General features: G+C 40.2%; 1 protein-coding gene across 3 annotated transcripts in view; it reads right to left on the bottom strand.

Annotated features, from left to right (window-relative positions):
• VWA8 (von Willebrand factor A domain containing 8) overlaps nt 1–25,492 on the bottom strand; it is a 382,692-nt gene that overhangs the window by 5,174 nt on the left and 352,026 nt on the right. For all 3 annotated transcript variants that reach the window (XM_010374503.2, XM_030922264.1, XM_030922265.1), the window contains 3 exons: nt 16,277–16,402; nt 13,139–13,297; nt 1,478–1,576 (listed from right to left, as the gene is read on the bottom strand). In XM_010374503.2, the coding sequence (XP_010372805.1) occupies nt 1,478–1,576; nt 13,139–13,297; nt 16,277–16,402 (384 nt within the window). The remainder of the gene's footprint in view (nt 1–1,477; nt 1,577–13,138; nt 13,298–16,276; nt 16,403–25,492) is intronic.

The raw sequence follows: 25,492 nt of genomic DNA, 5'->3' as shown, positions 1-25,492 counted from the left end.
AGACTTAAATCTTAGACCTGAAACCATAAAAATGTTAGAAGATAACATTGGGAAAACTCTTCTGGACATTGGCTTAGGCAAACAATTCATGACTAAGACCCCAAAAGCAAATGCAACAAAACCAAAAATTAATAAATGGGACCTAATTAAACTAAAAACCTTCGCACAGCAAAAGAAATAATCAGCAGAGTAAACAGACAACCCACAGAGTGGGAGAAAATCTTCACAAACTATGTATCTGACAAAATACTAGTATCCAGAATCTATGAGGAACTCAAACTAATCAGCCAGAAAAAAACAAATAATCCCATCAAAAAATCGGCAGAGGATGTGAATAGTTATTTCTCAAAAGAAGGTATACAAAACAGATAACAAACATGAAAAAATGTTCAATATCACTAATAATCAGGGAAATGCAAATTAAAACCATAATGAGATACGGTGGTATCTTACACCTGCAAGAATGGCCAAAATTAAAAGGTCAAAAATTAATAGATGTTGGCGTGGATGTGGTGAAAAGCAAACATTTACACTGCTGGTGAGAATGTAAATTAGTACAACCACTGTGGAAAACAGTATGGAGAGGCCTTAAAAGAACCAAAGCAGGTCTACCATTCAATCTGGCAATCCCATTAATGAGTATCTACCCAAAGGAAAAGAAGTCATTATATTGATATGAAAAAGACACAGGCACACACATGTTTATAGCAGCACAATTAGCAACTGCAATGATGTGGAACCAACCTAAGTGTCTGTCAACCAATGAGTGATAAAGAAAATGTGGTATATATACACTGTGGAATACTACTCAGCCATAAAACTGAATAAAATAATGGCATTTGCAGCAATTTGGATGGAGCTGGAGGCCATTATTCTAAGTGAAGTAACTCAGGAATGGAAAACCAAATACTGTATGTTCTCACTTACAGGTGGGAGCTAAGCTATGAGGACACAAAGACATAAGAGTGATATAATGGACTCTGGGGACTAAGGTTGGGGAGGTTCTCAGGGGGGTGAGGGATAAAAGACTACATCCGGGGTACAGAGTACACTGCTCGGGTGACAGGTACACTATCTCAAAATTTACCACTAAAGAACTCGTCCATATAACCAAAAACCACCTGTACCCCAAAAACTATTGAAATAAACAAACAAATTTAAAAAGGGGTCATTCTTTTCCTTCTACTGCACATGTAGGGCCTGAGAAGAGCCGTATAGGACATACAAGGGAGCCCAGGTTGTAGAATCCCAATCTAATACCAAGTGCCCTAAAAATATGTAGGGAACAAATTTTAAATTTTATATGGTGGAGAAAAGGATTTTAGGCATGATGGGTGTTTTCTCAGTTCAACGCTTGAATGTTTGTGAAATAGTTTTTTGCTTTGCTGTATATCTACTGTTTCTTCAATGAATCTTTTTAGTCTTTACCTAATTTGATAGAAGCTTTCATAATACAGAGGCAATAAAATACATTTACCTTCAGAATTTCTAGTCTTTGCTTATTGTCCTTGGGGATTTTATGAATTGGAACCAGGCCAATGTTGTAGCCATCTCCAGAGTGTCCAACGATGTCATACTACATGCAAGAGAACCAGAAAGTTATAAACTTTTCTCCACAAAAGAATAGTCATTAGCTCTTTAATGTTCAACTCTTTGAACTGTTATTGTCCAAAGTTGCTCAACATATGGCCATAAAGAAATGCAGTGAGACAGATGTGTGTTTAATTCCCTAGTCTCACTATATACACGAGAAACTCCTGTCTACTGAGAAAGGCTAGAGTGGGGAGTCAGGTGCAAGCCTTTCACAGAGTCTGGAAAAAAATTCTGGGGTCTGAGATAAACTATAATTGGGGTGAGGTAGTTCCCTCCAACTTTGAGTTGCACATACTCTAGGTGTTGTAGAGCAATGCGGTTATTTCTTTTCATGTATGCTCCCTTTAAAATGGTGAGTTATTTGAAGGTGAGGCCACAGCTTATTTCTCTTTGAATTTCTAGAATCTAAGAGGTGCCTAGCATGTTTACTGCACAAATGCTGTAAGAGAGTTTGTAATCAAGTTGGGGCAATAAGAAGCTTTCCCCTTGCATGTGGGCTACATTCTTCTACAAATAAGCTGTTTGAAGCTGGAATGCATTTCCCCCCCTTAGCAATCATGGGATAAATGGTGGTGAGGCCATGCTAGCTGACAAACAATAATCCAGAACATCACTGAAACTGCTGTGCTCTAAATGGAAAGAAACAGAAAAAATTTGGTTGCAATTGTTATTATGCAAAAATAGGAAGTGAGAAGAAGGGTTTCCTGGGGAAGATGAGTCCCATTATAGATAGCTGAACTTGTGCCCTAGGAGAGAGATGTGCCTAGGGGTGAAGACCTAACAGGTATCCCCAGGAGGGAATAAATGGAGGCCCATGTATGTCTAAATATGTAAAAGCTACACATCAAGCTACCAACAGTTAAATAAAATACGTTCTGTCCTCCTACTTTGATAAAATATACGTTATAATAACCTGGAAAGCCAGGGCCAAATTTCAAATACTTGGGTTCCTGGAAGTTCTGTGCTAGAACATGGTCACATGGGCTGTACTGGCCCCTGGCCCATAGCCCATGCCCTTCTCTTTTCATAGCTGGCTCTGTCCCACCCCATAAGGTACCTCAAATGCATGTGTGTGGACACCCAGTGCTCACATCCACATTCCATCACTCCATCATAACCAACAGTTACCCCTTGCCCACCTCTCAGACCTTGGGGTGCTCACACAATTGGCCAGTCTGTCCTAGGAAGATGGACTTAGGAAAGAGGCCCAAACAGGACCTGAAAGTCGGCTTGGGGTCATTTGATGAGGATAGTTGCGGATCCCAGGTACCAGGAGCATGATCTAGAAATAGGTTTTAAAGGCCCTTTGGCCCCATAGACACCTTGCCTCATGTGAGGGCCATGGTCAGAAGAGGGCCAGAGTGGGGCCATGGGTGGGGGTGAGATGGTGGGAGATTATTCTGTGCCTGGTTTAAATATAAAAGAATAGTGAAGAAAATTTATCAATGCATTAAAAAGGTTGACAATAAATGATTTCTAATGATGTAACACATTCCATATAAGAAAAAAAATCATTCTTAGTGTAGTTTGCTATCAATAGAGTGAAAAGGTACCAAATAAAAACTGAAACTAAAAGCAGCTCAACTGTTAGAAATTGCTCAGGATAGGAAATTTCTGGCTTCACCATAGGCTTGACTAAGGTCATCCATGGGTTCAGTGGTAGGATTGGCACAGATACGGAGAGAGCTTGCATAATCCTTCCATGCAAGCACACTCCAGGGAGGCCCTGACTGATTTGACAATGGTCATGGCAGGAACTGTTTGCAGTCAAGAGTGGAAAGTTCTGAGAAGGTGCCAGGCAGGTTGCTTTCATTATGGGCTGGTGAAGTAATCTGTTAAACAGGATCTTACACATGAGGGAATAAGATCGGTTTCCTGACATAGGAACTAGGTTTCTTATATTGGGCTGAGGTAAGAGGGCTATGAATGTGTTTGACTCTTCCCTCCCTTTTAACTGGTGGCTAGAGTTCTTTCAAATTAGATGACAGTGAATGAGACTATAGAAATCTTTGATCATATGGTCTGTCACATGGTCAATGTAACTGGTCAAAGAGCAGTCAACAAATACAGTTTTTAGCTGGGCTTTATTAAAACAAGATGCGAGCTGATTAAAACCTTCAGAAATACTTTAGCAACCATCCATCTATCATTTGATTGAGCGACTGATATATCTATTTACCACTGAAATATATGCCCAGGAGAAAAAAAATATACTATTCTAGGCAAATGAGACAAAGAAAGGTGGGTTGTATGCTTCTTTTTCTTCCTTCTTCCCTTTCTTTTTTTTTTTCCCTTCCTTTTTCTTTCTCATCTCTTCTTTATTTGTGGTAAGGAAAGTGCTACTCGCAGAAAGACCAGCCTTTTTCTGTGCCTGGTGAGTACCGCAAAGGTATGAGAAGACACCTAAGCGACAGGATGGAGCTTATAAAATAGTTTGCAGGCCCTGGTTTCTCATCTTCCAGATGGATTTGAGGATTATTCTGTGCCCAAAGTCAATAAAATGCTTGTGAAGAATCTAAAGTACATCCAAATGTGGACCATTCCCTGGCGTTACTGCAGATTATATTAAGCTTCCATTACCAGCAATACTTCTCCATCAAAATTATCTATTATCTGCTATCCAAGGATTCCAACATGGTTTACAAACAGTGATTTCCTAATCCTGAAAATTGTGTGAGTTAATGGAAAAGATGCCTACTCTCATTCATTTCCATTCTCTAACTCCTAAATCTGCCATTCACTCGATCTGGTTTCGGTGATGATTGTGAAATCCAACTTGATGGGGCCTTGAGCCTGCTGCCATGGAGGAGCCACAGGAGTCAATAGACAAGATCCTCACTGTCATTATCAAACCGCCTAACATTTACATCAGAATTTTTTCTGAGCTCAAAATTTTTATGATCATGATTTCTCCACTTTTCAGAGCATCCCTGAAAACCCTGTGCAGTCTCATGTTTAGCATTTAACATAAATATTAAGCCACAGTAGTAAAGAAAAGCCTCAACTGCAGAGGACAAATTTAAATACTTTTTTGCTTTAGAAATCTGTTTAAATGCCCCTTTGCTATATTTTCTTTTGGAAGTGTTGTTCATTTAGAGAAAAGTGCAACAGATAAAAACAAATGCTGACATTTTGGTCAAAGATGTGGTTTATCATCAAATAAGAATGATGATTTATAATGTTTAGAATGCTTAGGACAAAGTGCTATTAGCAATTTTATGAATAAGATTTATGTGTAAATTTCTATAGGACAAACGGCCATTTGCTGGCTTTAGGAGAGGCTATGCTTTATTATGCAGCCACATTGTAAGTAGGTACGAGACAATCATCTAAGGCTATTTATTAAAACTACTAGGTGTAAAATTCTCATGTCCTTCTAGAAATATAAATACACCATTCTCAGATGGTGCCACTAAAGTCAAGAGAAATGCCAGTGGAACCCCAGTGTTAGTTAGCTAGTAACCTATAGCATTAGCTGGCTAACCTTTCTTCCTATCATGTAAGTCAACGTGAAAAGAACAATGTCCTGAAAGGTGAAGGATTCTAGACTTGGCTCTGACGTTAACAAGCTTTTTGACTTAGAGAAAATCACTTAACCTCTCTAAACCTTGTTTCTACCTTGTAAACAATGATGGCTTAGAAAGTCTCTAACACTGTAGGCTTGTAAATCACTTAACCTCTCTGACAACATGGGGTAATATCTGTCTTACCACCTCCCAGGGTCGTTGAAAGGATAGGACAATACACTTACTGACTTTACTGTTTGTTACAGTTTACAAAGGCTTCCATATATCTCATCTCATTTTTATTTTCTCTACAAGCTTTGGGGTAAGTGTTATCCTTATGTCACAAATGCAGAAATTGATTCTTAGAGAGACTAACAGACTTTCTTAAGGTCATAGATCTAGTGTTGGTTAAACTCCAGGTTTTCTGACACTAAATCCATTTTGGTTGTTTGTTTTCATTTTTTGGTTTTCTTTGGAGACAGGGTCTTGCTCATTGCCCAGGCTGGAATGCACTGGTGTGATCACAGCTCACTGCAGCCTCAACCTCCCGGGCTCAATCAATCCTCTAATTTCAGCCTCCCAAGTAGCTGGGACCACAGGCATACGCTGCCACACCTGGCTAATTTTTGTATTTTTTTTTTGTTGTTGTTGTAGAGACAGGGTCTCGCTACATGGCACACGCTGGTTTTGAACTCCTGGGCTCAAGCAATAAACCCGCCTTGGCTTCCCAAAGTGCTGGGATTATAGGCATGAGCCACTGTGCCCGGCCCAGTGTTTTTACTACAGAGAAATAACTACTTCCTCAGCTACTCTCCCCTCCCATCTCTACTTAAGTTTTTGAATGGTTGGGTTGGCCAATTTCTACATGCACAATTGAATCAATTCTGAATTCTTGTTTGAATGGACTCAGAAAAGTATGTACAACCTCCTTTGGTCTAATCTCCATGTAGCAATAAGAATTTATTCGCAGCCTAAACTGATAGGATGACTGGTCTCCATTTCCAAACCTGTGAAACACTCCTGAGGTACTGGAAAGAGGTTAATTACAGATACTGAATTAAGTTCTTGATAGAAGAAATTTCCCTGGCAGCTGCTGATTTGTGAGTCATATGTTTCCATTTCCTCCTGGGAGTTAACTCAACCTTTCTGACCAAGGTATCTTTGAGAAAAGTTTGTCCATTATACCTCCCTTGGACGGGTGCCAAGGGTAGGAGAAGACAGAGTACCTTACATAAATGATACACTTGCTCCTGAATTACAGTTTAAAAAAACCAAATTGAACAGAAGTAAAATGGCTATAAGAAACAGGGATGAAACATCAACTAAGAGGCCTGAAGCGGAAGTCAGAAGTGCTGGCTTTGCACTGTAACTGTGTGACCTAGGGCAAAGCATTGAACTTCTTTGAATCTTTGTTTTCTCTTCTGTAAAAAAGAAAAAAAAAAAAAAGGGTTGCTGAAAATAATTTCCAAGGCCATTCCTACCCTCCCAAATTCTATATAAACTTAATGGTATGTTTAAGAATTGTGATGAAAAAGCTTGCTTCTCTTAGTTTTAGGAACTGATGCCTTGTTTTCTTCTGTCAAGGGAGGAGTGAGTCATTTAAATCCGAGGGTCAGTGGCACCTTTTCCGGAAAGAAAGCCCTCAGAGCCTGTGAGAAATAATCCAGTACATAATCCCTCCCACAATGGCTTTCTAATTCTTCCTTTCCTTTAAAAGTTTGCTAGCAGTGGAACCTTCCTTCAAATGAAATACTGCACAAAAGCCCAGCTGATGAAACATCATGCACTACCTATACATGTGAAATTGCTGTAGTTGAACTGGGGATGGAGGGGGATGGGGCAACAAGTGCTGCCTACTCACTGCCCCCATCCACCCCCAATCCTTCAAAGGTTCTTGTTACACTGTGAGAAAACCACTCCCTAGAATATGGTTTATATGCCTTCACAGAAACAGTAAGTTTGAGTTTCGTTTTTTTCCCCAAAGTACAACTTCTGAATAATGAAATACATCTCTTTTCCGGACCCACTATTTGAGTGCTTAGTGGAGAAATAGTTACCTAACTTTGGTATTATTGAGTACTTTGAAAAACAAAATTAAGCCATTAAGAGCCTTTGAAAAGGAGGTCTATTTCAAGATTACAGTGAAAACATTCCCAGGGGCCTGGAGAAAGCATGAGGAACAAATTGGAATGAAGGTTAAGGAAAAAAAATGCTTCTTGATGAAAAGACAACAGCTCACACAAACAGTGCGATTCTACTTTTCACTTTAATCTGAAGCACCGCGTGAACACCAGGAATGAGGCTGACTACAAGAGTAGAGGAGCTTATGCTGATTATAAGCAAATGAAGTGCTAGTTTTCAGTGACTTACTGTGAAGGCTATACCTGGGAACAGCTGAATTCAGTTGGTAGAGCAATTATGAGAAACTTTAAACACTCCAAATGGCTTAGAGATGTGTCTTGCCACTGAATTACCTTTCCTCCTCAGTAATTCTTGCTCTAGTGTCCCTGTGGTTTGGCACAGGTCATGATAATGTGGAATAAAAAATGGAGGCTGACTCCAGATGAGCCTCCGGGACCTAGACTGTAATGACCCACGGCTCAGGAGCTGCACTCAAGCCAAGCAAAACACAAAGCAGACGCCGAGAGATGAGGAGAGCCTGGATCACAGACCAGGCCAGCGGCTTCTGAAGGTTTCAAAGCAAATACAGACTAGACACCTTTACAACGGAGGGAAAACTGCAGGAAGACAACATTAAGAACTGTCTGGAACCGGGGCTGGGGAGTCTCAGATCACACTGCCGAATTCCTAATGACCCCATGTGTGATGCCATTCTGGGCTATGGAATATACATTTTTCTCTAGGAGCTCCTCAGACTGTCTTTTGTTCATGCATAATTTTCTATTTTCTGAGTACATTAAATTCTTCTGTTAGTTATTCCTATTCCCTTTATGCCTTTTACAAATGAGAAAATGAAAGTATTCAGTTGAATATGATCATATAACATAAGGATACAGAACAGAATGCATGGTACACAGGCACTGAATGTATGTACATCAAATATCTCTGAGAAGAGACTGATAATTCCACTAATAGTGGTTGCACTGGAGAGAGGAGCTGGGAGCTGAGAGGGCGTAGGCAGTGGCTCACTCTTCACTCTTCCTCCTTTTATACCTCTTAAACTTTGTGCTGTGTGCACCAATCACCCATATATCCCCAAACATTTATAGTCAGCCCTTTGTATATGTAGATGTGGAGCCCATGGAGAGGAAGGCCAACTGGAAGATTTCAGCATCCACAGGTTTTAGTATCTGAGAGGGATCGTGGATCCAATCCCTCATAGATACCAAGGGACAAGTGTAATTATAAATAGAAATAACTCTTATAGAATGTAAGGAGCTCCATCCTACCTCCTTCCTGCCCTGCACATTGGCCTGGGGAGCCCTAGCAGAGATTGGGTGGCTTGTGGGTACTTAGATCTCAGACACGTTGGCAGGGCTGGTAGGAAGATGATACAAAGTCCCATATGGAGAGAAGGCCTATTAGGAGTTTTGAAAATACAGGGGATATTGGGACAAGTTAAATGGCACCATGAGAAAGCAACCAGAAAATCCAGTATAAGAAACTGTCTAGGGCTGAGCACGGTGGCTCACGCCTATAATCCCAGCACTTTGGGAGGCCAAGGTGGGCGGAACATGAGGTCAGGAGTTTGAGACCAGCCTGGCCAATATGGTGAAACCACTGTCTTTACCAAAAATACAAAAATTAGCTGGGCGTGGTGGCACACGCCTATAGTCCCAGCTACTCAGGAGGCTGAGGCAGAAAAATCGCTTGAACCTGGGAGGTGGAGGCTGCAGTGAGCTGAGATCACGCCACTACACTCCAGCCTGGGCGACAGAGCAAGCCTCTGTCTCAAAAAAAAAAAAAAAAAAAAAAAAAAAGAATCTATAAGACAACTGGCCTGGACCCTCATGAGAGGGTCATGAGAGTGACTGTCACGAAAAGCAAAAAAATGCTGTGGTAGGGAAAGTGGCTGTTCCAGACTAAAAGAGGCAAAGTATGGTGTGAACTTTGGCTCCTAGGTGGACAGCAGGGAGAGGGGACAATTATAAAAGATACTTTTGGGACAAATGATAAAATTGAATTTGAGTTGGATATTGTAAGACAGTATGGGATTACTGATAATTTTCTTAGGCATGATAATGGTATTGAAGTTGTATTAGAGAATGTCCTTACTCTTAGGAGACATAACGAAGCATTTAGAGGAAAAGCATTATGCGGCTTATAATTTACTTTTCAAATGATTTGGGGGAGGGGTAGAGAGTACTGTAAATATGTGGAGAGAAACACAGCAAGTGAGGCAAAACGGTAACAACTGGTGACCCTAACTGAGGGCACAGGGGTTTTACTTTTCTTTCAACCTTTTTGTAGGTTTAAAATTTTTCAAATTAAAAAGTTGGGAACTAAAGGAGAAAGTTTAAAAATGAAACCAAACATAAAAAGGGAAAACAAGTAAGAGTCCTGGGCTCTATGCTACCATCTCCTGCTAGCCTTCTGACTGCAGGGAAAATCCACCTGCATCTGTGGAATGAGGATGGTGGAGCAAATGGCCTCCGAGGTGATCCCAGTTCTAAAGTCTGTGGACACGATCAGGAGTTTGCAGGAACAGGACTCGTACGCCTTGCTGGGTCCACCTTGTCCCTCCAGACACTCACCCAGGTATCAATTTTTCTGACAGAGGCTCAAAGAGCCTGTTTTGTGATGTTTTAAGGTCTCTTCCTTTGGTTGGAAAGATTTTAATACACTGGTTTCTTAAGACTTTCTATGGTTTTAAATAAGGCTCTAATGTAACTGTAGTGAATGCGATGGGACTAAAACCATTAATGTGCTTCTTGTTAAGAATTTAATGGCATAAACAATGACTTCAAGTCCTGACAAATTGATTTTATCTCGGTGTCTTGCTACAATTTCACTTGGATTTTTCAGTCAGATGTTACTATGGTTGTCTTCTCAATATATCCGTGGTTGTGCTGATAAAGACAGGAAATTCTTAGGCCGGGCGCGGTGGCTCAAGCCTGTAATCCCAGCACTTTGGGAGGCCGAGACGGGCGGATCATGAGGTCAGGAGATCGAGACCATCCTGGCTAATACGGTGAAACCCCGTCTCTACTAAAAAATACAAAAAACTAGCCGGGCGACGAGGCGGGCACCTGTAGTCCCAGCTACTCGGGAGGCTGAGACAGGAGAATGGCGTGAACCCGGGAGGCGGAGCTTGCAGTGAGCTGAGAGCCGGCCACTGCACTTGCACTCCAGCCTGGGTGGCAGAGCAAGAGCAAGACTCCGTCTCAAAAAAAAAAAAAAAAAAAAAAAAGAAATTCTTTACACTATTGTGGCAACTGAAGAGCGTATTAGCAAAACACTGTTTTAGGGATGATACCCACAGAGGCATGTGTGAAGAAGCACGCTCTGCTCGCACATTGCTCACTGAACCTTCTATCAGAGTGAGTAGTTTTCATCATCTCCCTCACTGGGCTACCCAGCAGAGTGCTCTACTCTTAGGAAGTGCTCAGGTAATGTCTGTAATTTCACCGAATTTAACTGACATCCAGCTGGTCATATGGCAACAGTTTGGTTTGTAACTGTCAATGAAACAAATGAAACAACATCTTGTGAAATGCTCATTTCCTTGATATTGTTCCTTTTGTGTGTGTGACAAGTCTCGTTTCATTAATAGTTCTTCCATATTATACACTTTTATAAGTGAGAACTGAATAAATGGAGATCTTTCTATACACTCGGCTGCGTGAGATGCAATGAAATACTCAGTCTGCTGTGTGACAATCATACCACCTCCCTGGAGGCATCGGAACGGCTCCCTGAACACCAGTAGCTTTGCCACCTTCTTCCCTGTCTCATCCTTTACCCAGTCCTGGGGAGGGAGCTGTGTCAACCAATTTGTTGGTTAATTCCTAATGAATTTTCTTTCTAAAAACTTGGGAGAGGTAGTTTCACATGTCAGAGCAGTTCTGCTCTCAAAAGTGGAGACATCCTATTTCTAACAGGAGATGTTATTCAAGCTAACTACGAATCTGCCAATTTTAATGGTATATTTGCTATGGTCTACATTGGTTTAAAATCTCCCTGTAGGGCCAGGCGCGGTGGCTCACACCTGTAATCCCAGCACTTTGGGAGGCTGAGATGGGCAGATCATGAGGTCAGGAGTTTGAGATCAGCCTGACCAACATGGTGAAGCCCTGTCTCTACTAAAAATACAAAAATAGCCGGGCGTGGTGGCGGGCACCTGTAATCCCAGCTACTCAGGAGGCTGAAGCAGAAGAATCGCTTGAACCTGGGAGGCAGGGGTTGCAGTGAGCCGAGATCGCGCCATTGCATTCCAGCCTGGGTGACAGAGCGAGATGCTATCTAGAAACAAAACAAAACAAAACAAAACCTCCCTATAGCTCAAAGAGAGCTGAGGAACACTGAAATTCAAGATCCATAAAACAGGAAAATGGACTGATCCAAATATTGGCAACACTCAAAGGTTTTAAAACATTAGGTATGATATGGGTATTTATGCTGATATAATAGATGTCTAACTATTCTTTAGTCATCAGTGGTCCAAGTGATTTAAGAGCTAGAATCTATCTCATACTAGAAAGGACCTAAAATATTTTAAAATAAACATTTTCTATAAACACATAAAGCATAAAAAAATCAAGGAAAACTTATATCTGAAGGGAGCAAGGGTGAAGAAAAGGAAAGAGCTGAACACTGGTCTGCAAGCCATGAGACATAACAAAGTTGTCATGGCTGGTCTTTGATTTTGGCTCTGAGCTTCCTGGCAACCAAAACCAAGAGGGAATCTTAAGCGGCTCCATGGCTTTCACTAATCACAAGGGGAGACACATTTCAGTTCTTCAAGGGAAACAAAGCTGCTCCCCACGGTGAAGGTCCATGTCTTATTTGTATTCATGTCCTGTACTTGTCCGGCAACCCACAGCATTCATTAGCTGAAGCTGCCCTTCTTCCACTTAATTCTAAAAGGAATTCCTCATGTAGAGCTTCACACAAGGGGCCCTGGGAAATTCAGGGGGGCAGTATCCTGAATAATAGGCCTAAAGTAAATGAAGTGATGGGTTTCATCAATCTGTTTCTTGTTGCGTACCTCATAACACAGAGACACAACTCAGGGAAGCAATCCTGAGGTACATGTGTGATGTCAAGCCTAATAGCAATCTAAGATCCCCCATTTCTGAAGGACATGTTTGATCTGTAATGAAATCTAGTCTGTCTATGGACTGTGTGTCCTTCACGCATGTCTGCACATACAGCATTTCTCCTGATTGAACTTTTGATAATAATTACATGGCAGGTGACTGAATTCAAGGTTGTTTGCTCTGGTAAGGGCCAGAAGTGCAGGTGCTCTCTGCAGCTGATTAAGAGAGGATTAATAGGCTCATATCAAGCAGTAACACGGCAGCACTGGGGATCCCTTCTCCATGCTCAAACTTCTGAAATGGAGGGTGTAGCGCAAACTAAGAATACCAAAACGGAAATAGTTGAAATGGAAGGCTGCTTTTCTCCTGGGATAATCATCGTCATTGTTAGCTGGGGAGACACCAGTGACTGTATAACCCTTGCCCACACGGAAATGGAACGTGATAGTGAAGCTTTCAGGGTAGACTCCAACTTTGGAAGGCTGCTTGGCTAGTGATGGGGCAAGAGTGGGTGGGTATGGGGAATTGGGATAAGGACAGGAGACTCTGAGGAGTCTGGGAACAGACTTTTGCTTCTAAGCAGCTCATTTTTTTCTAACATCATGGCTGCAGCATTTCTTCTGTAGTAATCAGTCTTTTAAATTATGCCATTATTTTACAATTACTCCTTCAGATAAAACAAAAGCTTCACTTTCTGTGCACTGATGAAAGAGCTGGTGAGAGGATGAAGATTTTCATTCACTCTGGATGGAGTTTGAATCTACCTATCCATCATCGTGGTCAATTATGCCTCTCATTATTCTTAGTTCATGTCATTACCTTGAACTTCTCCTCATAGTTCTCGAAGGCTTCCATGACCATACACACAGCCTCCATTGTGCGCTCAAGCCGGCCATCCATTCTGTTGAAACGGTACATGCTACCAGACACATCTACCACCAGGCGCAGACGCTTGGGTTTCTGTTGTGGGCTGCCAAGCTGAGGGAAGGAATAACAGAAAAGCCATTTGTGAACTGGCAAACTTCCCCTGGTGGCTGTCTTGGGGATCTCATAGAAGCCCCGGTATGCCAGCCCCAAGATGGGCAGACCAGCCATAGGCTCAGCCCTGCACAAGGCTGTCCTAGCAGGTAGCAAGGTATCTATGGGTTGTATTGCAGTAAACAGAATTTCAGACTTGTGCTAATGGTTGGGGCCACATGGAAAATATTTTCCTTTGGAATATAGTCCTTTCAAAGCTCACTCTAGTAAAGTTGACTTATTTAGGTTGATGCCTTAAAAATAATACGGTGACTTAATAATCTGGAATGACATGTCATTTTCACTTCATGCCTCAGAGTCAGTAACTCTAGCAAGAGTTTGTGTTATTTTGGAGGGAAGCCCATATCAATTTTACTTGTACGTGTCGAGTAGTGACCTGAAAACCACTCTCCACATAGGCCACAAATAATGTCAGATTCCTAAAACAAAGTTATGTGATGGGGGTCTGGCAAGGAAATTAATGAAAAGATTTTAAAAACGACTTTTGTGTTTAGTAAGCCACACATTTTCTCTTCCTTCCACATTACTGAATTAGTGCTTTTCTTTTCTTGGCAGTTTGAAAGCATAAAAGTGGCATCAAATTGCTATCTAGAAACAACTGTCCATTAAGATTACAAGATTAAGTTTGATTTTAGACCCACAACTGCCAATTTGCAGATTAAAAAAAAAGTTTGTTAGTTTTGCTGACAAGAAAAAAGAAGGCGGCTGCATGCAGGGGCTCATGCCTGTAATTCCAGTGCTCTGGGAGGCCAAGGTGGGAGAACTGCTTGGCCAGAGGTTCAATAGCAGCCTGGGCAACACAGCAAGAACTCATCTTTACAAAAAACACACAAATCAGCTAGGGTGGTGCTATGTGCCTGTATTCCCAGCTACTCAGCTGGGTAAGCTGAGAGGATCACTTGAGCCCAATAGTTTGAGGCTGTAGTGAGCTATGATTGTGCCACTGCACTAAAGCCTGGGCAACAGAGCAAGACCCTGTCTCTAGGAAGAAAAAAAAAAAAAAAAGGAAGAAGAAAAATTCCAGATTATTCTGTTATTAAATATTTGCTGACATGTATAAAAAATAATGAGCAGAGTTAGTAATTTCAAGAAAACACGGTGGGTATTGAGAGTGTAATGGTTTGAGGCAAATTCAACATATTTCTTAAAAACTTGTTGAGTCTGCCCAAATTAAGGACACTTACACATATGCTTCCATGACTACTCACAATTTCAGATGTATCCAAACACAATTGTTGACCACAATGATTCAGTAAAGAAAGCAGCTGTTGACTCATACCAATGATACAGAAATAAGAACTCCCCAAATCACCACCAGATCCTCTCTAAATAAATATTTAAAAGGAGTGACTCTCCCTTCCCCCTACCAGTCCCTGCACCCCCAGCTCTCAGTGGCTACTCAGCAATTCTGGTTACTCAGGAATACAGGGGATCACAGAACTCACCAAGACACTCAATATTTCATCCTGTCACCATTTTGTTTTGCGATTACATTGCAAATATTTTAAATTTATGGCTGTCTAAAACTTTACATACTACAATTATAGTTACTTAAGGGAGACTTTCTTATTTTCTGTATTTTTTTTCAGTTATATGATGGACACTGATATTTAAAGTAAGAGAACAGTAGAAAATCACCAAGGTTGTTTTATTGTTTTCACTCGAAGGTTTCTCTAGGCTGAACAGACACACCGGGTGTCTTCAGTTTCCCCTCCAGGGCACCTGCTCTGTGTCCCGGGAGTTGATCTGTATGGACAATCCGTGTTGGGGCTCAGAAATCGATACCCTCTAAATATGGTGCTTGGACATGCTGAACTGAAGAGGCATCATCAAGGTCTCTCTGACCTTCCTCTCTCTCCCCACAAAGCACCGGATAAGTTGTTCTCTGAAGTTTCTTCAACTGTCTAAAGTTCAGAGCTCCCAAGAAGAAAACGATTACTCTGGGCCCTTCCCTGAGTTTTCATCAACTGAACTCGTATCACAGGAAGAAAAGCTGAAGTCTGTCAACACACCTGGACAGACTTCTGTCACACACCATTGCTCTGTGGGCCCAAAAGACTCCGTCCCAGGTCACTGTGTGTCCTTCAAGCTCACTGAATTGCCCTAAAACCATTTACTATCCCCGTAAAATCATCTACACTTCTCTACACTTCTCCATCTCCTTTTCCCTTAAGAAAAAGGGTACATAAGCATCTGTACCTCACTGTGTGGAGAGGGACTCACCCTGGGTTTCACCCCAGTGCACATTAATACATTTGTATGCCTCCTCTCCTATTAATGTGCCTTTTGTGAGGTGATTTTCAGAGAACCTTCGAGGGTGAAGGGGAAATTTTCCCTTGGCCCCTACAACCACATCAGCCGGCTTCCTGGCTGCTGACTTCCGGTGGGTTCTGTTCTTGGGAGGCACTGGTGGAGGTCAGGGGGTGAGGGTGGGGTATTTGTTCCCTTGGCCCCCTCTCTGCTGTCGCCCATGGACTGGCTCCCCTTCTGCTGAAGGCCACCACTCCATCAACCACCTTCTCCAGGTTCCAGGAACTGCTCTCTCATTCTGCCCTTTTAGACCTCAGGGTGAGTTAGATCCCCGCTATTGCTATCCCTGGGTTACTGCACTGTTTATTTTTGATTTTCCTAAACCCCACCCTTATTTTTGTAAATAGTCTTTGTATTGACTGTTTCTTAAATTACCTAATTTGAGCATGCCTTATGTTTCTTGCTGGGACCTTGAGTTGAATGATAAATGGTATAAAATTTATGGAGTTTTTCTTCTTCTTCTTTTTTTTTTTTTTTTTTTTTCACATAATGCTTTCCTTGGTTGCCATATTCAGGGTTTGTGATATTTTGACATGACCCAAGAAAGCAAGTTTCTGTAAAGAGGGCTAGACTATGCAGAGCTGAGGCTAGCAGTTCACCATGACTTACTTGTGGCTCCAGGTCACCCCGACGTTTGTAGATGGCTTTTTCTCCAGTCAGCCCATCGATGATCTTGGCGTCATCTAGTTCCCCAGTAGCTTGATGTCTTAGCCACTGTCTTTCTTTACCTTTAGCCTACAAAAGACACACACACACACAAAGCCTTATTTTAATTAGTTCTGCAGGGTCTCTGACACACTTTGTGCATGAATAACAGGAAACACACCTGGGATCTTTTCAGTAAGTGACGGTTCTGCATGAACACAGTCGTATAAATGAACTGGTTTCTGCTCTCCTGACAAAGAAATGCCCTTTGTCTGTTTTAATTATTTCAACATATGGAACAATAAAACGAATGAAAGGTGGTATGCAAATAAGTCCCTGGAGAGATGTTCAATATCTGAAAATAAAATAATAGGGATGCATTTCTTATGGATTTTCTGTCACAGTGCTTCTCAAAAGTTTATTAGTTAAAATAATCAGCTTGAACTTGTTAACACTGTCTGTAAGCCCAGAGAAAACATGACCTTTAGAATTCTACCTTGTGGAAAAGAGTTTGTTACTCAAGTTCTCTGTGATTTAGTGTGCAAATGGAAATAGCTGAAAACAATAGTATGTGAACATTTGTACCCCACAAGTCTTTCTGGTATCTATCTTCAGAAATCTTCTGCATTACTTTTCTACATGTTTTTCCACATAATACTTTGCTACAATAACTTACAATTATGCCAGTTGGCTAATTTTACGGTAGTAAACTGATAAAGAATTATAGTATTCCAATCAAGGCATATGCTTAGTACAGCCAATGACTATATTTACATTAATGAGTGGGAAGAATAGCTAAGATGTTTTTATGTATGCAAACTAAAGTAGTAGTTAAGATCATGTGTTCCAGCGTCCGCCTGGTTCTAACTGTTCTTTCACCACTGTTCAATATCTGATCTGAGGCAAATTACTTGACCTGTCTGCATCTCTGTTTCTTCATCTCTAAAATGAATATAACACTAGTCTCTACTTTAGTAAGCTATTGTAAAGATTAATAAAATCTTACTTGGAATCAGCTAAGAAAGGGCCTGGTGAGCTATGTTAGCTGGTACTATTATTTATTGCTAGTGGATGAAACGCTAAAGTGGACAACGAAGTCCACTTTAAGTTAAGCATGCTTCCATCAGTGTTTCATGGGAGGTGGCTATGTGATAGCACTGTCATTGGAAATACAAAGCCACTAAGAAAGCCACATTACACAAAGAAGCGCCACACAATATAACTCTGGGTATTAGAGTATGTATTGTTTTCTTGTTCCTGATACCCTTGCTGGACACAGGGGCAAAATTACCATTTTGGAATACCCATATATTAATGCAAATATCACCAGCATACAGATTATTAATTCTGGTGGGTGGTTAATTCTAAGAACTACCAGGCATGCGACCCTTGGGAAAATGTTCTTTCCAGATTATGTTCTTGGGAAGAATCCCATGATCTCTCAGGAAAGTGGGTCACTCTGGAGCACTGCTATCAGGTAAAACTTGATCAGATACCCAGTTATGGGTGGCAACAGGAAGGAATGTGCACAGTCTTCTAGAATCCCCCTTCCTACTGGTCTGTCCATGAATCAGACAGACAAGCTTAACCACACAGCACAGTCCTTTTCAGACTCCCTCACTTCACCAGTGATTGGAACTTAGCTCTTATCTCTTCTTTCCTAACATTTCTGTTCTCTGGTGTGGATAATCCTCAGGCTTCCCAGATAATTCATCCTGGGAAATGCTATTGTGGATGACCATCTGTGTACCTTCAGTCTTTACATTCTACAACTCTTGGAGATACCAAGCTGCAGAGCACTGGGTTCTAATGGCTTTCATAGATGAGGACAGACTCTCACAGACTAGTCTGGAGTGGGAAAACCAACACTGCAGAAAGTAAAAGAGAACATGGTGGCAGTGGTTAGCAGCCATTAAAGTGGCATGGAACTTGGATTCTTGAGCCGGGTTTAAAAGAAATGCAGGATTAGAACTGGAATGACATTGTATAACATGTTACTTATTGGCTGGGCCACTGTCATCATGAAGCATTGATTTTCCAAGTTTTCCTAAATACATTGACAAGGCAACGACCCCAAGGACTCCCTACCCAATCCCATTAGCTGCTACATGGTCTTATTAACCAGTGATGCTTTTACCACGTAAAGAGCCACTGCAATGGCTACAGATTGTCATTTTTGTAATTTTTGTTTTTTTGAGACAAGGTCTGTCTCTGACACCCAGGCTGGAGTACAGTGGTATGATCATAGCTCACTGCACCCTTGAACTCCTGGGCTCTAGTGATCTTTCCTCCTAAGTAGTTGAGACTACAGGCATGTACAACCACAGCTGGTTAATTTTTTGTTTTTAAATTTTTGTGGAGTTGGGGATCTTGCTATATTGCCCAGGTTGGTCTCAAACTCCTGGCTTCAGGCGATCCTCCCACCTCAGCTTCCCAAAGTGCAGGGACTATGCGTGTGAGCTATTTTTGTGATTTCTAATGCAGGTTACAACGGTAGCAAAAATAAATTTAAACCCCACCATCTTACCATAGAGAAAATAAAAAATGCTAAAATTCTAACTAATAACTCCACTGTCCTCTTTATTTTGGTGTTTCTAAAACCACAATATACCTTATAGTTGATGGCAAAAAATCTTGTCAAGATGACTGGTAGAGGGACTAATTGTAACCTGGTTGCTGTAGCTGGAGGACACACAAGTGATGTTGGCGGAGCATAGCGGGCATCAGCTCACGGAATTATTTCTATTGATAGCTCAGGTTTGTTTTTAACTTCAGTTAAAATTCCTAATTATTATTTTAAACAATTAAAAAACATTACACTACATAGAACATTAGAATAATGAACAAAGAAATGGAGCATTGGATGCAAATACACTATAAGTGAAGCAAGATTATTTGCTGCAGAAACGACTACACTTTCAATAAGATTTACAAAAGCAAGATTCCCCCAGGGGGAGGAATTTGGGTTTAAATTTGTTGGGAAGACAAATTCCTAGAGGAATGCATGTACCAGGCCATGCAATTAAAGAGGGAGAAACTGCTAAATTTCACGAAATAGATCACAGAATGCTTAAAACTAGAAGAACTGGGAAGACTGATTCAAGTATCACGAAGGACTATTAGGCCCTGTCAAAAAATTCAAGGAAAGCTGTTAAATTTTCTGTGATATGTAATGCAATTAAGCAAAATAGGTAACTCTCAGTTTACATTCACCATCATGCAAGAATCCAGGGCTTTTAGGCCTTAATTTTCTTGTGCCGATATTGCTTCTTTTCCCATAATGATTATAGCTTGAAGACTGTTTCCATTACATATGCCAATAAAAGAAAAGGACTTGGTAAAATTTGCAGTGAGAGTGAGGGACAGGAATACACCTTTTCCAATAAATCTGCTACCTTTTTCTTCCTTTCTGGGGGTTAACTTTTCAAGTTTAAGTACTTGTAATAAAGTGTACAAATCTTTTTTTTTTTTTTTTTTTTGAGACGGAGTCTCGCTCTGTCGCCCAAGCTGGAGTGCAGTGGCCGGATCTCAGCTCACTGCAAGCTCCGCCTCCCAGGTTCCCGCCATTCTCCTGCCTCAGCCTCCCGAGTAGCTGGGACTACAGGCGCCCGCCACCTCGCCCGGCTAGTTTTTTGTATTTTTTAGTAGAGACGGGGTTTCACCGTGTTAGCCAGGATGGTCTCGATCTCCTGACCTCGTGATCCGCCCGTCTCGGCCTCCCAAAGTGCTGGGATTACAGGCTTGAGCCACCGCGCCCGGCCAAAGTGTACAAATCTTAAGAATGTACCTTTACAAAGTAAACACACAATCTTAATCATCCACACCGCCTAAGCCTCGCAGTGCCCGGTTCTGGATGCTACCTTCTCCCTGCCAAAGGTAACCCCTATACTGACCTCTATTACTATAAATTAAGTTTGCCTGTTTCTGGACTTTATAAATATGAAATCATACAATACATACTCTTTTGTTTTTGGTTTGTGTGGCTCAACATTATCTCTGTGAGTTACCCATGTTGTGTGTAGCAGGACTCGATTCTCTCTTGTGCTGCAATGGTATTCCATTGTATGACTTTGTCACAATTTACCCATTCTACAATTCTGTTGATTTCAGTTTGGGGCTATTATGAATAATGCCACCATAACTGAACATGTCTTTTGGAGCAGGTATGTGCATATTTCACTGTGTGGAAAGGCTGGGTCACAGAGTATGGATATGTTCAGCTTTAGTGTATACTGATAAACAGTTTTCCAAAGTGTTTTTCCCAATTTGCATTCTTGTGAGCAGAGTATAAGGGTTTCATTTGCTTCCGTCCTCACCAACACTTTATATTGACAGCTTAAAAAAAAATTTTTTAGCCATTCTTTGGGTGTATAGTATATTCCTTCATTTTTATTTTTATTTGCAGATAAATGAATTACTTTTGGTACTGCTTGTCATTGATATTTTTAGGAACATGAACCAGTAGTTTTTGTTTTTGAGAAGTAAACATATGTATCAGCCTTTTGAGTCAAAACTATTAGGCACAAAGGCATTTTTATAATAGCAGCACTGTTCATTAGTTTTCAAGTATGTAACTTGCACATAAATATGGGTAGAAATTTGATTTTCTATCCTATAGCCAGTCCACAATACTTGGAAACTTAAAACAGGAAGAGGCCTGTCAGAATGAATGCTCTTGGGGGCATGGGCTGGAGGGGGAGCTCTTTAGAAAGTTACTGAAGGCTGAATAAAAATATTTACTGTTCTGGACTGTGTATATAAAGGCTTCTGTATTTTATGAGACTTAGTGAAATACTTCTTGAAATAGTAAGTTCCTACTGCATTTAAATATATACTTTTGTTTATAATAAAAGGCCAAACATGTTCTTTGTTATATATTCCTATTGCATGAAGTAAAGTATCCCTGTAAATATGTCCATCTGTTTTGTGTTATACATAAATTCACACTAATGAGAGTTCATTATATATAAAGTGAGAGCACATTAGTAAAACTTCTATGTTACAGATATTCTGAAAAAGAAATAGAATTTTATTACTTTCACATAAAGAATAAACTCACCGAAATACTCAGAGAATGATGTATTCTGGTTAATTCATTTTCCAGGAAATACTTGGTTAACCAGAAAGTACGTACACACACACACACACACACACACACACACACACACACACCTGTAGCACTAAAGACAGAATAAATAAACTTGACAAAAACAAATCATCTTGTGGTTTGTGACACTTTGTCTAATGATTTCAGCACTGAAATCATTCTGATTAATCTTATGTCTTTACTTATTTGGGTTATGATTAATCAAGACTTTTTTTTTTAACCTACAAACTCTATAATCAAGCCAATTTTATATTAGTCCTTCCAAATTTGTTTAATGAAGAGAACAGAAAGACTTAAGTAGCAATTCTTATAGAGAGTGTATACATTCTACAGAATAAAGCCTACAAAAGATCATCAAGAAATATTTGTTGGGTGAATGAATAACTGTAAATGATGTTAGAGGATATCTGTGAACAGCGATTCTCTTATTAAACATTAGCTCTCATTATTTTAACATCTCTTCATGCTCAACGAACACATATTTTTATGCTACAAATGTGTATGACTCAAACAAATAATTACTGGATTAAGGAAAACTTTTATATTGAATTTATAAGAAAATAAACTATTAATCAGTGGAAACACCACAAAATTTTATTTTGTGGTTCTCAACATACTGGCATAGCTATTAAAAATATTTTACTAAATATCTGTGTAGGTTCCTAGGTGCTCTAAATAGTGAAAGAAAAGAGAAGATATGTACCTTATTCCAAGGGATTCCCGTTTCTTGAAGTAATATCTCATTGCAAGGGAAAATGGTGAATCATCTATGGTGATTCTCATTAGAAGAGTTTATATTCTTGGATGCTGATGTGGAACTAAATCATTATGTTGACTGACACTATACTGTCTATAGTCACTTTTTATGAACTAAAATTATTTCAGGTCTTTCCTTCAAGAATTATTTTGTAATTCAAAGGAGCTGGGAAGTGCACATCTCGGTGTGCAAACATAACAGGAATCTTACACTTAACAAGTTTAAAACTCAACCCTGGATTCCACCCTAGAACACCTGTTCTCTCTAAGTCCTCCCCCATCTCAGTGAAGGGCAAGAGGCAACCCCACTCTTTCAGTTGTTCAGGCCCCACACTGAGGAGTCACCTTTGACTCCCTTTCACCCACACCCAATCCACGGGCAACTCCTCTCAACTCCTGGCAGTATCTGACCATCTCTTACCATCTCCATGCCAAGCCTTAGTCCTGTCCTCATTTTCTCTCCTCTAGATCACTGCAGCAGCCTCCTAACTAGTCTCCTTCCTTCAGTTTGAAAAAGTTTTCCAAAGTGATTTTTCCTGCGCAGTTCCCTCTTCACACAGCAATCAGAGGAATTTTTATAAAATATGTTGTCATTTGTAAGAACTATATTAGAAAGAACCAGCATGGTTAACTTTAAGTCTTTAAAAAGCATGATGGAACTTTATATTTCTCTAATGATTTTCAGGAATGAGGGCATTTGCCTCTCCCATATGCAACATCAATTGTTATACTTTTACTCTCTTCTATTCCTCCTCTATGCCAATTTAACTGACCAAAACCGACAGAATTGGATTTTTGTTTAATTTTAAAAATAATGTGAGAATTTAGGCCTTGTTTATTATTAAATTCACAATTTTTAATATGGTATACCTTTAAAAAGAATGATTCTTGGTATCTGAGTTTTTAAAAAACAGATTTACCACAATTATTTAGACCTGATTTTGTGCTGAACTGCTTCTAATGCTCATTACTGGTCCTTTTACATCACAAGGTTCCCATTCTTAAGGAATTTTTATTCCTCTCTTAATTGACTATTTATGCAAATATATATATTTATTTCAAAGTTATTTTGTAAAAGGTTACTTAAGAGACATTTTAAGCCTCTGAATATCTGCAACCATCAGTCACTTTGTACTTCGGCTGTGCACAGCACTCGTGGGTCACAGGAACTGTCTCTTCAAAATCCTGCAGACTTTGTTCCTCTATCCCGTGGCATTCAAGGTTTTAGGGACAACTAATGTAAGATTAATTTTTCTTTCTCTAACAATAGCTTGTTTTTTGTCTGCTTCTCTGCTTTTAGGATATTTTCTTTATTTTTGAAATGTTAAAATTCCATGAGGCTGTGTTGAGGTGCTTCTCTTTTTGGTTAATTCTGCATGGTACTTTGCAAAGTCCTTTTGATTCACAGACTTAGGCCTTTCTTCAGGTCAGTGCGGTTTTGTTACTACTTTGGTTACTGTTTATGAATATTTTTCAGTGGCCTCTTCTATGGGGATATCATTTGTTCATTCAGCATATGTTTACTAAGCACTTACCATGTTTCATGTACTGTTCTATTTGTTGGGATGACTCAGGGCTCTATATGTCAGCTCTCTACTTTGTTTTTACTAAGTAGCTTTCTTATGGTTTTTACCTCTTTATTTCCTCTGGATAACTTTTCAAGTTTTTTGTTCATATTAGTACTTAGATTTAGGGCTGGATGGAGTCTGTTCTTTCTACTTTTCATGTAGATTTGAGTTTTGGCAGTGCACTTTTAGTTTTCTTATCTTTCCTTATTGCACTCAATTCCCTTATTATTTCTGCTTGCTTCTTAGCCAGATACTTTTCAATTTATATCTTATTTCACATACTTCAAATTTCTTTGAATTGTGAGAACACGAAGCAGATGTTTTCTAAAAATTTTATGTTTTCTGAAGAATATTCTATCCCAGCACCATCTTCTATATATTAAATGCTTGCTATTCCACCTCAATACGCAAGCTTTTCATACATTCCATGTTATTTTATGTTTTCTGTGTCCTTATTCTCAAATGATGAGATACAAAACTGTTCAGGACCAGATTGGACAGATGCTCCTTGGCTGCATTCACTTTCCACTTAGTTTCTACTAGAATTCTCCTTGAGAGATTTTAAACTGGTTGAACTAAATCTACAATGCCAGCTCAAGAATTCAGCAGGGAAGGAATTGAAACTGCGGACAGTCCCAGCATGAGAAACTTCATCACCACATCATTTCTTATTTTATTTGGAAAAGCTATTGCAATGGGGCCAACTTTGGGCATTTGGCTCCTTTGTGATTTAGTCGTCAAGCCAAGTATAAGTTGGGGCTGGTCTGGCCTTTTTCCCAGGGCTATTCCCCTTTCAGCTTCCTGTTTGTAGCCATTGCGTGAAACCTAGACCTCCCCGCAACCATGTCTCCCTAGCACTGCTGCTTTCAAACGCTGTTGCATGGTAGTGACAAAATGGAGGTCAAGTGATCTGCTTCTCACCAGCTCTAGGGCTCTTTCTCCTTTTCCCTGCCTTTCCAGTCAAGGGATGTTAGTGACATTCTGTTAGCTCTCATGCAGTTACTCATGAATAATGCTATTTCTCAGGAAGGTTTTCAAGTTGTCTTTGAGAGGGGTTCCATCAAACTATATTTAGCAAAAATTCTTCAAAGCTGTTTGCATGTCACTAGCCCTCTTCATTAATTTCTCCTGACATGTTGGGTTTTCAATGTGTAAAGCTTTTGACTATTTAAATAACTGTAATGGTCACCTAGCAAAGACTGGGTTAGAGATGCCCATAGCCATGCAGCCCAGAAGTCAGGACTATATTTCTAGGCTGCACCTGGATGAAGTTGTCCTCTCATGGCCACTGACACCATGTCTTGAGTGATGAGCCATTCATGATGTGCTAAGAAAGAGTAACTGGCACTTTGCTGCTCTCCTGTGACATGCAGACATTCCTTGACACGGCTGTTCTCACCCTTCCCCTCTCTTTGTTCTACACTCTTGCCTTAGTTGACATATCTTCCCTTGGCTTGGGCTGTCCCTCTATTCAGATGACCACAAAAATACATATATAAATATCCATATAAACATGAAACCTATCTAGTCCTCACCTTGCCCCTGAACTCCAAATTCAGGTTTTGAAAACTTTAAACATCATGTTTGATATTTTTACATAGGTGTCCCAATAGTGAGAAAACATATTATATAACATCCAAAGCAAACATTTGCTTTCTTCACAAGTCTGTCTTCTTCCTGTGTCCCCTATTTCTGTCCTCCAGGGCTTGAAAACCTCCCATTTCCCTTCCACCACATTCAGTGTCACTT

This window comes from Rhinopithecus roxellana, chromosome 18 (genome assembly GCF_007565055.1).
Source record: "Rhinopithecus roxellana isolate Shanxi Qingling chromosome 18, ASM756505v1, whole genome shotgun sequence".
Lineage (NCBI taxonomy): Eukaryota > Metazoa > Chordata > Mammalia > Primates > Cercopithecidae > Rhinopithecus > Rhinopithecus roxellana.
The sequence above is the reverse complement of the archived record's forward strand: the minus strand, read 5'-3'. Positions and strand labels throughout refer to the sequence as shown.